Source organism: Chrysemys picta, chromosome 5, assembly GCF_011386835.1.
Source record: "Chrysemys picta bellii isolate R12L10 chromosome 5, ASM1138683v2, whole genome shotgun sequence".
Taxonomy (NCBI): Eukaryota; Metazoa; Chordata; order Testudines; family Emydidae; genus Chrysemys; species Chrysemys picta.
In genome coordinates, this window is record NC_088795.1 from 57813219 (window position 1) to 57831039 (window position 17821).

Below are 17821 nucleotides of genomic sequence, written 5' to 3' on the forward strand. Positions count from 1 at the left end.
TAAAACAGTTGGCAGGCCGGATGTGGCCTGCAGGACGTAGTTTGCCCACCCCTGCTCTAGCAAATATTTTAGAACTGTATCGCCTTTAAAGTAAGCAAGTGGAAAGAGAACCAAAGGGATTAGTTTCTGAAAAAATTAATTTGTGTGTTGTTGGGGAGATCTGTTGATCTGACTCCTTTTGTTTGGCTCCTCAATGAACAGTGTAATTGTGCCAAAGTTCCATGGATGTTCTATTGAAATCAATGGAATGTTAGGATGCTCTGCACCCACAACGTTTGGCGCCAGGGCTATAAAGATTTTCAGTTGTGGTGCAATGTTTATGCTACACATTTTAAAGCCTTTCACAAAGGAGTTCCTCCCATTCCAACATCCTCTTATCAGGCTTTTTTTTTCTCTTTGCTATCCTGAAAAGCAAGGTGGAGGCTTGTGACTCCTAGAGTGGCTGTGACTGTGCTGAGAGAATTGCAGATAAGAAATACAGTTACAGATAAGATATAGTGTATGAATTCCTTTTGCTTAATTACTGACAGATGTACGCTTAATAGGTTTTTTAAAATTACATTTTGTGTATTCAGCAAATGCAAAAATGATTTTAATAGCCATATGGTAAATGCAAATATTTCAGACTTTGAATTCCAGACTTGGATAAAAAGCTTTTTCAAGTATATTTTACATAGTTTTCCAAGGCAATTGCAACATGTGTAGATGTGAATCTTGAGTTCATAAAATTTTCCATACTGTCCACCTCAAGCATACTCATTTGGCCTGCTACCATGTTGAACTGGCACGGGTTGGATATGTAATAGCTGCATTCAAGCAGTTTTATTTTTGTTTTCAGTTTAAGGACTTCCATTGGTTGCAAAGGTCATGTTTCTAAATACCGAGGGATTTAGTAGGTTTGTGAAAAGAAAATCCAGGCATTAACCCAAGAATTCAGTTGAATTATAGAGTGGCCTAGATAAAACAAATTGCACTTTTCCATAACACTGTAACTTAGTGGAATTCCCTGAGGCAAATATGAAGCAGGACCCTTTGCCTCTGGAGGCCATTCTGGAAATGTTTCTGTTATATTAAGGATGAGTGGAATACAGGAAGTCATGTCTAACTGGTTCGGCATTACAAAAATATTCTAGTTTAATTAGAGGACTGTAGTCACTCTGAGTCCTTGTCAGCCATTAATGGAAAAGTTTATTTTTACTTAACTTAAAATTTACTTTAGAATCTTGTTTCCAGTCAACTTACTTTAGGTATGATAGATCCTAACTCTAGCATTGATAGTTATAGTTAGTTACTATTTCCACTGTAGAGCCTATTTCTTAGGGAGTTACAGCTTTGTTAACATTTTTAAAAATTGGCCTGAAATTGAAAATATTTGAAAAATAGCAAGTTGTGGAAATTGTGGAGTATTTTCTGCCCATCTTTTGAATTTAATTTATTTTGTCTCTAAGGGTGAGATCCTTACTCTTGTTGTGGCATCTTTATGCCACATGAAAGTGCTGGAGTGGTATAAAGGGCTCCCAGAAGCCCTGCTTGCCAGAGGAGGGTTTCTCCTAGTGCAGGGTTGCAGAAGACAGTCGTGAGGTTGTCTTCTAAGGACCTGTACACACATGCTGGTGAGGGGCGGTGTGGCTAAGGACTGGCAATGATATTGCAAGCAGGACCAGAGCACACATCTCTGCAGCCTGTAGGGCAGCCTGGGAGGGTGCTGTAATTTAGTCTAACTCTCAGGGTGACTTAAAGCCACCTTGGCCACCCCGTAACCCTTGGGGTGCGAGTTCAGTGCTGCACCTCAGAACCTTGTCCATTATCTCAATAGTGTATGTACCTTCAAATACATGCAAGGAGGAACATAGGTGTGTATATTTTTCGTTGGGCTGATAGCACCACCTATAATTAAGCTTAGCTATCACTTCCCATTATAACACCCTGTTTTCAGTTGGTTAGAACCTTTGCCAAATTGCACAGAAAACTTCAACCCAAATGATTAGTGTGTGTCTGCCTCACACTGAATTTTTTTGGACAATTTCAAGCAAAACTGTTCAGCTGCGTTTGAGACCGAGGCTAGGGTAAAATATGTTTTGCCAATGTTAAATGTTTGGCAACCTTTTCTTTGAGAAGCTCCAGCTTCCCCTTGCTTTCCAGCTGGGACTCAATTTGGTAGTGTGTGGCCTTCGTGTCAGGGATGTGCTTTTGGAGACTTGGATGGGGGTGAGGGAGAGAGGAGATGCCTGGATCAAAGAGACTGGGCCAATGAGTCTTTGGAGGGGATGGAACACTGAGATTGGCTGAGGAGCCCAGGGAGGGAGGCTGCGGTGGAGGGAGCAGTGAGTATGAGGAAATGGGGGAGGGGGAACTGGTTATGGCTGGGCAAAGAGACTGGGATTGAATGTGTGGTGAAAGTGAGATGGGGAGTCTGGAGGAGGGTAGGTCTGGCTGGCCAAGGAGACAAGGGCTAGGGGAAAAACCCTGGGAGTGGAAACTGGCACTGGGTAGGGGAAAAGAATGGGATTGGGATGACGAGTCAGGGGCAGGAGGAGGTAGGACTAGGACAGGGCAGGGTGGAAGGGGAGGGGGGAGATTAAGCTGGGGGAGGGAGAAGTGGGCAGAAGTGTCTCTGCCCATTAGAACACACTCCCCTCCAGAGCCTGGAATAGTATCCAAGATTCCTGAGACTTGCTTTTCCTCTGCTGTCAGCAAATATTTGTGAAACACACTAGAAAAGTTTCTAGTGCTAGTCTGAATAGAGGGTGACAAATTCAGCTCCTTTGCACATATGCCATATGATAGTCTTTAATTACATGATTGCATACTAGTTTTTCCCACAGAACCCTCACCTCATTCAGGATGGATTTGCTCTGGGTATGAATCAGGGCTGTGTAGTGAAGGAGACTTGTCTGTAGAACTCATTTGTTGCAATAGTTGGAAGTTGAGTAGTGAATGAGGCAGGGGATTGCAGGAACAAAGAGGAGGGACTCATGGTTGAGGAAGTCACTTAAATCAAACTTTTCTCAGATAATTGTTAACTGTACATACCTCATTTTCTGGGGGCCAGACTCAATATGGGGTCTGATTTGCAGAAGTGCTGAGCATTCACAGCTGCAACTGAAGTCAACGGGAGCTGTGCTTTGGTTATACAAACTACTACATAATGCTATGTACTCTGAAAAATCAGGTCCTAGTCGTCTGAAATTGGGCACCCAAAATTAGTGGATACTTTTGACCTTAATCTCTCTCTGTCCCAGCCCCCACTGTAGAAAATGGAGGTAATACCTCCTCATTGCACAGGGGTGTTGTAAAAATAAATATGTTCTACACTCTGATGCTATAGTAATGAGCACCATAGGAAAGCCTCTGACAAAATTTAATAATTATGTCTTCAGAGCAGGGTTTGAATAGTTTGCAGTGAATAAGACAGGAGGCACACACTGATCAATGAGGAGAAAACAAAACATTTAATACGTGCTTGTTAAGTGAGGACCATACATCCTGTGCACTGAGTGAGATGGGTCGGGGGGGGGGGGAGGAGGGAGAGAAGAGGGATGTAGAATGGTATTTGATGATGTAATTGGAGACTATATCATAATGCATACAAACAAGGGGGCTGAAATAATGCACAATTCTGGCATTATCTCAACTTCTGACTGCTTGACTTTGCAACTTTAAAGTTGTTATAACAAATTTTTTTGTGTAAAGTATATATGTGCATATGTACACTTGTGTGTGTGTATTTGTGTAAATATAATATAGAAATGTACACACCGTACTCTTCTGCCGCCTGCACCAGCCCCACTCCCTGGCAAAGTTAGCTTTATTGAGAATCTGATCTCTGACAACCCCTAGGCCAAGATGTTCAGAAAGTGAACAGTGACTTTGTGATTGTCCACATTGAGACATCTTAAAGAGTCCAACACTTTCTGAAATCAGGCCCCTTTGGGTGCCTAGTAAATACAAGTCATCTCAGGCTAAAGAATTTCAGTCCTCACCTTTAGCTGACTGATTTTGTTTTTCATTTAAAATTAAAAATGGGTATTAGCTGGTTTTGCTGGTAGTTAGTGGTGTTTTTATTAAGTTCTGTGTGAAAGAGGAGTAAACTGATGAGAATGAAATGTTGGATCATAAACATTGCAGCTGTCACAGGCACTTGGATTCTTTGCTTTTCAGTGCAGCCTTTTCAGCCCCTAATTAATTTTATAATAAACAGGACAAATGAATTCCTTAATACCGTCTCACTCAAGTATATAAGCTTTTTGAGAACAAGGAAAAACTAGTTGCTGACTGAAAGGGCAAATTTCAGAGGATTCTCTATTTCCTGAGATCTAGACCTGTTTTTTGATACACTTCATTGTCTAGTTCTCACATCCTATGTTTTCCATTTGGAAACTGATTTTTGGAAGGGATATTTTTCCTCCAACCCTCTTCCCCTTCCCAACTGAAAACACTGAATATTTTTGCTTGCAAAGCTAATAGTATCTTAGACTCTTTGAGTCCCTGTCTTCCCTGATTTCTGTTGATGTGTTATTGAAAATATTTCTGTTCATAAGTTTTGTAGAAGATACTTCTTAAAAAGTGAAAGCTTCAAAAAAAAATGACCATGGCCACCTTAATGCTCTTCCATTGAAAATCACAATCCTCCTTCACTTATCTTCTCTTTTTATATAAGAAGGACTTAATGAAATATTGTTGCGTTTTTGTCCTTTCTGCTCATTATATTAGCTTACTAACTTTGTGAGGCCCGCAGTCCCTTTGCCAATAAAATGGATGCAAAGTGTTCTTTCAGAGTGAAACATAGAGCAGCATATAGGTCATTGGAGACATCTGTGAGTGTCTTTTGGACCAGATCATAAGCTTCCACTGACTGGAAAATAAATTGAGACTGAAATGAGGACCCAAGAACCTGCTGCCAGCATTTCTTCTCTATGCTAAGGGTCTTGTTAAATGTGCAAAACCTGATCCAGCTTCCATTTTAGCTAATGGGAGCGTGATTGGACCAAAGCATGCAATTCCATGTAGGGCTGATTTAGAAACAGTTCCCCTTATCAAACCACTTTGGTAGTCTCTTGAACTTTTTAAAATAACATTAGGAGATTGGTTAACTTATTACAGGTAGGCTGTCCTCTCTGATAGAAGGAATGAAATTATATATCAGGACTGGTTTGTTTCACTTTGATACAATCCAATAATTTATACTGTCTGCTTATTGTCAAATGTTCATGTGAGCCAGGAAGGGATGTCTGGTCTCCTTTCTCTTGTATGTCTGTCTTGTACATTTCTTATACAAACTTAAAACATCAGAGTATGGAAGTGCAGGGAACTGCTTGTTAAATGTCCTCTAGTCTAAAGAACCGAGTTTTAATAAAACCACTCCTGCTTCATATTCCCAGTGCGTGGCAGGTGGAAACTCCCATAGTGGAAACTCCAAACTAAAGAGCTCTAGGGATGTCTCTGGAGTAGGGGGCATTAGTCAGAGGTTTTTGCAAGGGGACATGGCAAAGTACAGGTTTTAAACGGCAGCATCGAGCAAGCACCATTGCTACAGTTTCAATGTAAAAGTATCACAGCCGAAGGATGGCTAATTAAAGAGAGAGTCTATTACGCTTATGGTACATAGAGGAGGGATTGGGCATATTCAAATCAGATCATGTTCTTATAACTCTAAGACAGTTAAATTAGACTCATGCAGCAAGGGTAAGATTAATACCTTACAAGCAAACTGTCCAAGAATTTAGCCATACTGTCTTATAACATTGGAGATGGATTGGCCAAGATATAAAATGAAAGTGTTCAGCCAGATATGGTTTTCCAAGGAAATGTCATTCAGCAAACTGGCATGTGAAGTAATAGAAACTTTAGGAGGGATATAGCTTTCCTCTAACCTCTAATTCTATAGGATTTACGAACTGCCTTTACACTGGAAGTGCTGACCTGAGAATATGACTCTTGTACAATTTGTACTATCAGAGAACTGCAATTGCAGGTAAATAGCCTTTTTGCAGTATCCTCTCCTATAAGAATATACGGAGTATTCCTCCCTGCTCTACATTTCTTGTGTATTTTGATAGTGCAGATCCTTCCTTCATAGGTCTATCTTTGTTGGCACTTGTTTTATTTAAAAAATGTCACCCATTGACCATATACTTTGTTGGGGGTGGGAGTGGGAGGTAGGGTGGCAGTAGGGCAGCAGTGTAACCATGTCCTCTTTTTGCAAATTAACTTTCAGTTCTGTGTGATTGGGTAACTTAGACTTTGTCTCAGCATGTTTCAAAAACACCCTTCTAAGTTGTATCATCAGAATTTTGGGTTGGATGTGAATGCCAGATAACTCTTACGCTGTGCAACAGCATAAACGGTGTGATTTTTTTAAAATATAAATTTGTCTCCAGCTTTCTTTTCTTTGTCTGGTTTCATTTTTAAAAAAATTCTCTGGGTAACTCTCCAAGGAACATCTCTAGTTTTCTTTTTTTTTTTTTTTCCTACGGCCTGCCACTCGTAGATGGTGGGAGGACAAGACTATGCTTCCTCCAGAGTCAGCCATTGTTGCATATTAACCCCCCCAGAAGAGGTCACTGGAGAGCAAGTTCTTCCAATCTAATGCAGAGGACTAATGGCACGTGTGGATGCTTCCTACATCGATGGAAGGAGTTTTTCCATCAATGTAGGTAATCCACCTCCCTGATCAGCTAGGTCCACGGAAGAATTTTTCAGTCAATCTAGATGTCCTTACACAGGGGGTTAGGTTAGCTTAACTCAGTGCTCAGGGGTGTGAATTTTTCAAGCCGCCTTGTCTACTCTTATTAGAAGTAGATTATGATTGATATATGCAGTTAAATCAGGGTAAAATTCTTCTTGCCATGTAGAGGGTAAGGAAAGTCTTCTTATCATGAAGGACAAGGGAAAAGCTATTTTAAAAAATATAGAAGAAAATCATCAGAGATCAATTTCCTTTACAAGTACTTTACCCTCCATACCCCGACCAACATGGGTAAATTTTACAGTATTTCATTGTGTCCTTTCTTTTACAATGTAAACCCTTATTCCAACAAATGCTGGGCTTGGCTCAGAGCTGTTTTAATTGAACTGTTGAACATGTCATGAGGCCAGTTAACTGTTTAGTTTACTCATCTGTTTGTTTGAAGCTCCTAATAAGTTTTGCTAATTTATAATTCTCCTTTGCTGCAACAAGTTGCTGCCCCTCAGTTTTGACTTTATTGTTTAATAACCTTATATTTTATGATCTTACTGTTGGTGAATAGTGTTTAGATGCTCATTTGAAGTTTATTTGAACCTATCAGAGCTCCTTAGCTACCTCACAATCCTCCCTACACAACTGGTTTCCCCTCATCATGGTGTATTGTCTTCCTGGCAAGCACTGAGCTTCAGGGGATGACTGGGCAGCCCAGGTCCCCAAGTCTGGTGCTGGGTTGCTCCAGATTATAACTCTGCCTCCAGCCTCTCAGCCTACTTGAGCTCTGTTCCGGCGGGGTGGGGTGGGGAGAGCTAGTGTCTTGCTCCCTCACTTTGGTATTCTAGAGAGAGCTTGTAGCAACCCTTATATTTAGGTTGCGTAACATTTTCCATTATAAAAGTCTTGTAGGCCTTTTATGAGAAGCTCTTGCACCTCCATTGTAAATAGCAGGCCTTGAATACTCAGCAGGGACAGAGCCTGAGGCTAGAGACTTGCCTTTTGCTTGACCCATGATATTGATTTTAGAGTTCACCCAGTTATAAAGTGTTAAAATTGCCATTTTCTTACTCTGCTTTCATTTCTCAGAAAAATGTTAGCAGACTGTCAAAATACTAAAGACATAAATTTTCTGAAGAGTGAGGCCCACATGACCACTGTTGCATTGGAAAGAGCTGGTAGTCACTGGAGTATCTGTAGCGTGTGTGGCGATGTGGACTGAGCCAGGCTCCCTCTCCCTTTAACCTCCCCATTCCCAGCACTTGACTTCAGCCATTTCCACCACTCTGGGGGCACCATGTAGAGCAGGAACTTCTCCAACTCTTGTGGGAGATGACAGAGTTTGGGGCTTGATGTTACTGTGTTTTTCAGTTTTTCAGTGCACAGGATGAACATGCAGGGTGTGAAATGAAGGCAACTGTAAATCTGTCATTTCCTAAGTTTTGAGAATATGACTTTGCAACCTAAATAATTTTCTTTTAATGTAGGGTGTTTTTTGTGTACAATTAATCTTAGTACAGTATATGAGAAATATATTGCAAGACTTAATTGGCAGGCGGGACTACTAACTGTATATGAAGAGTGTATTTGCTGTTCTGCATTTGTTGCAATAACGTGATCTGATGCCCCCGGGTAAAATTAAATTGTTGGAATTTATAAAGAAAAATGCAATGAAAGGTTTTGTTAATGAATGGGACAAAGCTCAATTGTTAAGAGACTGTTGCCTTGTTCAGAAAGACTGGAGGAAACCTCAGCCAAACCTTCACTATTGTATTTGCATCAGAATATTTGTACAGTTCATGATGCTCAACTTTGGAAATATGTTAATGTTTGCTTCAAGATGAGCTGAGAAATAATTTTTTCAAAAGCTCTTAAGTGATTTAGGAGCCATGTGGGTTTTGAAAATGGGGCTCAGGCTCCTAACTCATTTAAGTGCTTTTGAAAATGATACTCTGGAGTTATTAATTTTTTGTATTATTTGCAGTTGGTAGGGTAAAATAAATGACTTGCCTTCCTCCTCTGTGGATAACACGCTATATATGCTGTTGTTTTTCTTTCTCTAGGCACTGAGTGTTACCGAAACGCTGATCAAACCTTTGGAAAAATTTAGGAAGGAGCAGCTAGGAGCTGTAAAGGTTCGTCTCTAATTTATTTGTTTGCCCTTTTTTTAAGAGATGAGTTTAATTTCTCTATTTGGTCAAAGTATGCTCATGACACCCATTTGGCAGAGTACAGAGAAATGCTGGTATTTATCTTATTTTATGAGCCAATTTTTTTCTTTGGGAACTTGGTTCAGAAAAGAATGGGAAATATGCCCTGAGAGGGGAGGAATGTGTCCTTTTTTTCTCCTTCCCTCTCCCCCCCTCTCTTGACTTTTCTGTCTTGGATAAAAGAAATGCCACAAAGAGCATTCTCATGTTGCTAATGGATGACCATAATCTTCTGCTGTACGTCCACTTGCATATTTAAAAGCCTGCTATGTGTTAACAACCTCAAGAATTCGTCCTCATACCTTTTCATCTTATATTTCCCATTGTTGAAATTAGAACTGATAACTTTTCATTAGAAATATAATTATTCCAAATTGTTTAGGGTGGTGGATTGAGAGAGAGCATAGTTTAGAGTTTGGCTCATCTCAGCCCGTTCCAAAGAATTCCTGGCCCTTTGTGATAAAGAATGTCTGTCTTTCCTGTCTGTGTCATATTTATCTTCAATAATGAAGCCCGAACTCTTTATATTAAACCATTCTTTAAAGACATTCTTTACAGATAGAAATAATAGATACAGAGTTTACTTCCTTGTAGCTTTTTAAACTAACAAAAAAGCCCTAAAAAAACTCCTTAAACTGTCATTTCCAAAACTCATCCTGTGTAATCAGTGTGCAGATGTCAGAGCTTGACCCTTTCCAGGTTTCACTTGGAAGTGGTATCTAAAAAATTACAGTGAAATTTCAATTAAGGGTTAAAATGCTTAAATCTCCCTTACCAGGAACACAGGCATGGTGAATTTTCAAAATAGTTTCAAATACAGAAAACACTTTTTACACTCTTTCTTCTACAGCAATGCAAGAACCTGCAAGAAGCCAAATTGTCTGTAAAAACCCCTCCTCGGCCAAAATCTCTCCAGTCAAAAGTTAGTGCCTATGTAATACAACAGGTCCATTTTCTCCTGCCTGAACTTTGGTTGCTGAGTTTTTCCATCAGGAAGGTAAAATTCCACTCTATGCAGCACCAGAGTGAAGAGCTTTTTCTCTTTTACTACATAAGAACATAAGAAAGGCCGTACCGGGTCAGACCAAAGGTCCATCTAGCCCAGTATCCTGTCTACTGACGGTGGCCAATGCCAGGTGCCCCAGAGGGAGTGAACCTAACAGGCAATGATCAATTGATCTTTCTCCTGCCATCCATCTCCCTCCTCTGACAGACAGAGGCTAGGGACACCATAGATTCATAGATTCATAGATTATAGGACTGGAAGGGACCTCGAGAGGTCATCGAGTCCAGTCCCCTGCCTGCATGGCAGGACCAAATACTGTCTAGACCATCCCTGATAGACATTTATCTAACTTACTCTTAAATATCTCCAGAGACGGAGATTCCACAACCTCCCTAGGCAATTTGTTCCAGTGTTTAACCACCCTGACAGTTAGGAACTTTTTCCTGATGTCCAACCTAGACCTCCCTTGCTGCAGTTTAAACCCATTGTTTCTGGTTCTATCCTTAGAGGCTAAGGTGAACAAGTTCTCTCCCTCCTCCTTATGACACCCTTTTAGATACCTGAAAACTGCTATCATGTCCCCTCTCAGTCTTCTCTTTTCCAAACTCATTCCTTACCCGTCCTGGCTAATAGCCATTAATGGACTTAACCACCATGAATTTATCCAGTTCTCTTTTAAACTCTGTTATAGTCCTAGCCTTCACAGACCTACTAAGGCTAGGTCTACACTACCCGTCTGAATCGGCGGGTAGAAATTGATCTCTCGGGCATCGAATTATCACGTCTTGTCGGGACGCGACAATCGATCCCCGAATCGATGCTTTTACTCCACCAGCGGAGGTGGGAGTAAGCGCCGTCGACAGGGAGCTGCGGAGGTCGATTTTGCCGCCGTCCTCACAGCGGGGTAAGTTGGCTCCGATAGGTCGAATTCAGCTATGCTATTCGCGTAGCTGAATTTGCGTATATTAAATCGACACCACCCCCCCCCCCCCCCGTAGTGAAGACCTGCCCTGAGTCTCTAAATGTTGCTTCCTGATTCACTTTAAACTCAGAACAAGAATACCTCTTCACAATACATGAGGGGAAAATGTTCTATCCTGGATTGTAAACAATTAAAACAGAACATCTGTTCTGCCTTCACTTAATCTTCTGGGGTCCATGAGAGTTTCATCAGAGCTCACAAGCTAAGCAGGGGTTTTGTCTAGCATATTTAAAAAATTGTCTCAGTAATTGGGCCTCTTTTAATGGGGGGAAAAAACAATGTGCCATAGTTAGCCCCTGACCGCCGAAGTTCAGTATTGAACCAATACCTCAGCATGCTATTTGTGATGATAAAGGGTGTTGCTGTCTTTTAGATGAGAGCTCATGATCATTTATGATCATTAAAAATCTCATGGCACTTTTCACCAGTGTTTAACCCTTCTGTCCTGTCAACTGTGTAACTGCATTCTGCCCCCCTGAATTTCTCAATACAATTTCATTTGGATACATCATTCCTCACTTCCTGTCTCAACCTCTACAGTAGTACTGTGCACTGTTAAACAGCTAACATGTTCCATCCTGGAAGTGGCTGCACTTCAGTGGTGGCCAAAAGGACCCCAGTACATACGCCTTCAGTACACAAGATTCGAAAAATGCTTCAGGATTTTTTTTGGATGAAAAGCTTTGTATAAATTCAGGGTCATGATAAATATATGTACTGTATCTATAAACACACAATGGCTTTCTTCAAGGGGATTGAAACCTGGGTCTCTTAACATTATCAAAATGGTAATTTCTCCACAAGCATAATAGCAACATAGATGACCTTGGGCCAGGTTTTAAGCTCTTACTCCATTTTTTTGCAGTCCGTATTTAGGCAAACCTAACATTGACTTTAAATAGTTTTACCTGTGTAAGGACAAAATAAAAACTGTGGGAACTTCAGGATTTGGCCTCTTGCTGTAGAATTTTAAATGTATTTAGAACAAAACACCTTCTATATTAAGAACTGAATAGTGCTATATTTTAAGCTTAACTAGAACATGTTTTTTTAAAAAGCAGTTTTATGGAGATCTGAAGAATACTTTTCAGGAATTTTTAAAAAAATATCCAGTATAATGGAAGTGCTGAAATGTTAGCTATGGTATTGGAAAGATAATATTGCATAGTATCAACATCTCCAAATATAATACAGTTAGAACTATTACATCTGAATATAGAACAGTAAGTATATTTGCTATAGGAAAAATACACATGCTCACTACAAAAAGCAAACATTGAATGTTTAGTTCACCTTAAATTACCGCTGCTTAATATTTAACAGTTTTACTCCTATGGATAAATGAGTCTGAATTGGATAGATTAGGTCTGATTCTGAGCCCTCACCGAATTGACCTATTGGAAAGAAGCATCACAGTTGGAAAAAAACAAACAAACCTGAATTTAAACAGTGTACAGTGGGGTTTTGCACATGGGGAAGGAAGTTTTTTTTTTTTTTTTTTTTTTTTTTTTTTGCAAAGCACACATACTTAAGCACTCGAGGGAATGTAATATGTAAACACAATGACATCTTTATATTCTTCCTGTTCCCCCTCCTCCTCCCCAGCCTCCCATGTGCTAATCTTACATAGTCTATAATGAGGCTGAAACCATTTATTACATTGTTTCACTTCAGTAATTTATCTATTTGGTTTTGGCTTCTTCCTCTCTTTAGAATTTAATTACATGTTTAGGCTTGACTCTGGTAAAGGGTCTGATTGACCCAAACACTATATCATCATCTTTAATTTTAGATGAGTTTAATTAAAGGGTCAATGTCTAGAATAATGGTATGCTTAAAGGATCCCCATGAGATAGGAAACCCATATCTTAGGTCTAACCTAAGTGTTTTATTAACATTACATTTTGTAAAACCTTGCTTGTGGGCCGGTCCTAAACAGATTAAAAGAGTTCCTTTTCAAATAAGATGAAGGTTTCCTCAAAGTCATGCAGCTCAGGGAACAGAATATTATCTGATGTCATTAAGAACAAAGCAGAAAGAGTGTAAGAGAAAATTTAGTGAGTACTTCAGTGAGTAGATCATAACCAATATGTCTTTGATATAATAGATGAGCGGTTCTCAAACTTCATTGCACTGTGACCCCCTTCTGACAACAAAAATTACTACACGACCCCAGGAGGGGGGACAGAAGACTGACCCTGCCTGAGCCTTGCCACTGAGACTCTAGGCGGGGGGGGGCAGGGCAAAGCTGAAGCCAAGGGCTTCTACCCTGGGCAGTGGGGCTTGGGCTTCAGACTTGCTGGGGCCCAGGGCCAACACCAGCATTGGTGACCCCATAAAAATGGGGTCACAACCCACTTTGGGTCATGACCCACAGTTTGAGAACCCTGTAATAGATACATATGTGAGATTGTTTTCAGAATAATATAGGGTGGTAGGAAATTTGAATTTAATTAGCATCTTGTGGCAAAGAACTTGTCGTCATTCTTAGAATTTGATCCCAATATTATATTATATTTTTATTAAATTTAATTGTTACTACTCCTATAACAAGACAGCACAAAAATTGTTCTGATTGCCAGTTGCCCTAGTATTGACTTGACTCTCTAATTAACTGAATCAAGAAAAATAGAAATGATTAAAGGGAAGGATTGTTGTGAAATTGTTTCTGCTACATTAGACCTATACATTCATATTTCCAACAAATCTGAAATAACTAATACTTAGGCTGTCACTTTTGTAAATGCAGTATTTTGGATGCTGCAACATTTTGATTTGCATGTGTAAGTGGCATTTGTGCACACAAATCTAGTAGTTAAATTGCTCCAGGTTGCACCCATTTCTGAGATTCAGGAAAAAGAAATATGGGCCGCATATACCTGAGCCACAGCCCATGGAGGTCAGTGGAAATACTTAAGTAGGCTTTGGATTAGGTTGTGTATTAGGAAAAAGACCCATTCAGCCATTGAAGGAAGTCAGGATATTGCACTGCCTTAAACATTCCAAAAAGTCAGACGATTTAATAGAAAATGAAATGGTGTGCATGACAGTGGCATCAAGGACTTCAGGGGTTGTTTAATATTTAATTTGCAGATTCCTCAAGTTAGTGCATGATTTTAAAATGTCAATGGATGCCTCTTAGTCCTGCGCTTTCCCCCCTGCCCCCAGGAAATATGAATAAGCTAATGAGATGAGACTTTAGTGGGAACTGTAGGAAGTAGTTCTGTTAGGTGCAAAGGGGCATAGATTGAATTACCTGACTGCTTTTTTTGTGAACAAGTGGACTACAATTTTATGAAGAGACTTTCAAATACACTTTATAAAAGTATTTTTATCTTTTTCTGTATATTTTGCAGGTTTTTAAGAGGAGCTCCTCCCAAGCATGAGGGGCAGTATAGGAGAAAGCACAAATGTGATTGTTAGAAAATTTAACAAGTGGTCTATGGAGGCTGGCATCATGGGCTGATGGAAGGCAAGAGTCAACATTTCAGTAGCAAATGAGAGATGGAGAGGGCATAGACCCTGAAAGGCCATGAAAGAGAAGACAAGTAGCTTATGTTTGATGTGATAGGGAAAGGAGAGCCAGTGGAGGAATGCAAAGACAGGGTGATTGGGTCAACATTCTGAATGGATATGAGCAAGGCAAGATTGTGTTTGCCAAGGCAAGAGAGAAGGATGTGCAGTAATATACACAGGAGCTGATGAGAGCTTGGACCAGAGTTCTAGCTGATAGGATAGTCCGCATCTTAGAGAAGTTTTTCAGAAAGAAGCAGCAAGGTTTAGACATACCCTAGACGTGAGGACTTAGAGGTCTGAGTCAAGAGATGCCTAGGTTACAGGCCAGAGCAACAGGCAGGATCGTGGTGGTATTCACAGTGCTGGCAGGGCTTTGGTGGGAGAGAGGAGTAGTGGGGATTAGAAGCTGTTTTAGCCAGATTTAACTTCAGTTGGCGACTAGACATCCACCAGGAGATGTCAAAGAGACAGGCTGAGATTTTAATTTGGACTGGAGGAGACAGGCCTGGGGTAGCGAGAGAGGTCTGTGAGTCATTAGCGTAGAGATGGTTGTTGAATTTGTGTTTGCGGATGACATTTCTCAGAGATCAGGTGTAGAGGGAGAAGAGAAGGGGACCAAGGACAGAGAGCTTGGTGGAACCCCCACAGAAAGTTGAAGCGGGGGAATGAGGAGGCTTCTCCAAAGGACATGCTGAAAGAATGATGAGAGAGGTAGGAGGACCGGGAGAGGACAGAATTACAGGTGCGAAGGGAAGACATGATTTCAGAAAGAAGAGCATGGTCCACTGTGTTGAAGGTGGCTGATAGGTCGAGGAGGATGAGAATTGACTCTTGGTTCTGAGCTTTGGCTAGGAAGAGGTCATTAGAAACTTGGATTAATTGAATTAATTTTATTTTCTGGTTTCTGAACCTTTGGGGTATACTTGGGTCATATTTTCAAGCTTTTCTCTGCCACCATGAGGGCTAGAAACATACACCTTTTTTTAAAAATTAAAGATGCGATTCTTATGTAATCATGAAGCCAAGAGCAGGGGCTTTAAAAAAAAAAAAAAAAAAAAAAACCCACTAAGCTTCATGAGATTCACAATAAAGTCACACTAAATATAGTTGTAGATTTTTTTACACTGGAAAAGCTCAAGCATTTGTTAGTATGACAGAGTTTCTGTCATTACAGTGCAACTGGCCTTTGATTCAGTTTAGGCCCTCATACACGATTAAAAAAATAATTTAAAGTGTTGCTTGTTCTCATTTATTGGGGGGCACATAGCATTTTGTTTTTTACTCCCTTACTGCTGCTCTGCTACACCTCTTGCCTACAGCTTTAACAAGCGAACAGACACATTGTTCTTGTATTTTCATATTTAAGTGAATGATATTTAATTTATTCCTTTTTACTTGCAGGAGGAAAAGAAGAAGTTTGATAAAGAGACAGAGAAAAACTACAGCTTTTTAGAGAAGCATTTAAATTTATCAGCTAGGAAGAAAGAGCCACAGCTACTAGAGGTACTGCTGCTACTATTTCTTCAGCAATGTTGCTGAAAATGAAAGTCTTTCCTTTTTGCCTTGAGTACATAAATATATTAATGACAGTACAAAAAGAGCACTTAGGTTGTTGAAGGCAAAATTGCTGTCAACCAAGGAAATTTGGTTTTCTTCAAGAAAATCAATATCATTTGAACATTACCATTGTTTGATATCTTTTGGATTAAATGTAAATATTTTTAGTACATATACACAACACTACTGAGCTTTGTTACTTTTACAGACAGTTGAAGGAGTAGTAAAGCATGAATGTAGTGTGGACACACCTGCATTTATAGTAAGGTTTCAATGCATATATGCTTACACTGTAATATGTAGATTGGGTTGACAGCTAGACAATTGATATAATGGAATGTAATGCTAAATGCAACAGCTTGCATGCTGATATTTTTTAAAACTTGGAGAACCTCATTATCCAGTGATGCTACGCAAGAGGAGGAAAGATTGTTGATGTCTTTATAGCTCAAGACTTATAAACCTGTGTTTTTGTTGGCATTCCTTCTGTCCCCTCAGTGGTCCATGATAGATTTTGTCAGTTTCTATTTCTCAAGGACCAGTAAGTAAGGTATGAGAAAATGAGCAAAGGAAGTTTGTTTGAGCCTCTGTAGACAAGAAGGGTTAGCTTACATTAGGAAAATCTCCCAGAATTCTTAATTTTCTCTTTTGCTTCTACATGCTTTACATATATTTAGCAGCACTTAAAAGTCCCCCAAATGTAAGTTTTTTCTGAACAAAATGTTCCAATCAGCCTCCTCCATATAAATCATTTTCACAATCGGCCAGTTACCTAGTAATTTGAGCACCCAGCGCATACTTGCATTTCATCAGCATATTATCCCTGCATGTTGTGTTACTCAGAAAGTTAGGCCCTGATTTTGCAAGTCTCCATGTGCTTAACTTTGAACAGGTGAGTAGTCTGATTGAAGTCATTTGGAACTACTCATGTGCTTAACTTTAAGAACGTGCATAAGTGTTTGTAGGAGCATGGGTAGAACTTGTTCTTACCAAGTTGATCAGATACCGTAGAAAACTTGATACAGAAAAATGAAAGTGTTATTTTCCACCTTTGTATAGGCCTATAGTGGAAACTTGTAAACATCTAAAACAGAGATGAGATACCACCTGAGTGGAAATGCAGAACACTCCAAAGAGAGCAGCCTCAGAGCCGTGTTGAACAGAGGTCTAGTAACAGTATCAGCACCACTTGTTCAAAGTATAGAAAGTAAAAGTAGATGTATTTAATTTTCTTTACTGAATTTTCAAATACAAAGTTCACTCACAACAATTCTTTCTATTATCAATTAAAAATATTCTTTAAAACTTGTCAGATATAACTTATCATTTCTGTTTTTAGAAATGTTAGAAAACAGAATACTAAACATTTTAACAGCTAAAACGTGCTTTTATTTAATGCCTATAGGACTTTAAATGGAAAAAAAACTTTTGTACAAGCTTAGGAAACGTGTATGCATAAAATTGGTGGAGTTGACTACTAAATTAGCCATACACTTGGCTTTCTGTGTCCTTTCCTTTATGTGTATGTAGTATGCATTTAAATGAGAAATTTAAAAGTGAACTTGACAAAACCAAGAAAATGTGCTGTGTTGGGGTGGTAGCTATATTACTGTGGCAGGGCTTCTGCCTCTGTCAATGTAGGATTGTTCCTGAAACTATAAGGCAGGGGTAGGCAACCTATGGCACGCATGCCGAAGGCGGCACGCGAGCTGATTTTCAGTGGCACTCATAGTGCCTGGGTCCTGGCCACCGGTCCGGGGGGGCTCTGCATTTTAATTTAATTTTAAATGAAGCTTCTTAAATACTTTAAAAACCTTATTTACTTTACATACAACAATAGTTTAGTTATATATTATAGACTTATAGAAAGA

General features: G+C 39.7%; 1 protein-coding gene across 11 annotated transcripts in view; it reads left to right on the forward strand.

Moving 5' to 3' along the window:
- ARHGAP10 (Rho GTPase activating protein 10) overlaps positions 1–17821 on the forward strand; it is a 257127-nt gene that overhangs the window by 91604 nt on the left and 147702 nt on the right. For all 11 annotated transcript variants that reach the window (XR_010601805.1, XR_010601804.1, XM_065597784.1 and 8 more), the window contains 2 exons: positions 8743–8814; positions 15795–15896. Coding sequence is in view for 9 of the 11 variants with exons in the window: in XM_065597784.1 (XP_065453856.1) it covers positions 8743–8814; positions 15795–15896 (174 nt within the window). In the remaining 2 variants the exon portion in view is untranslated. The remainder of the gene's footprint in view (positions 1–8742; positions 8815–15794; positions 15897–17821) is intronic.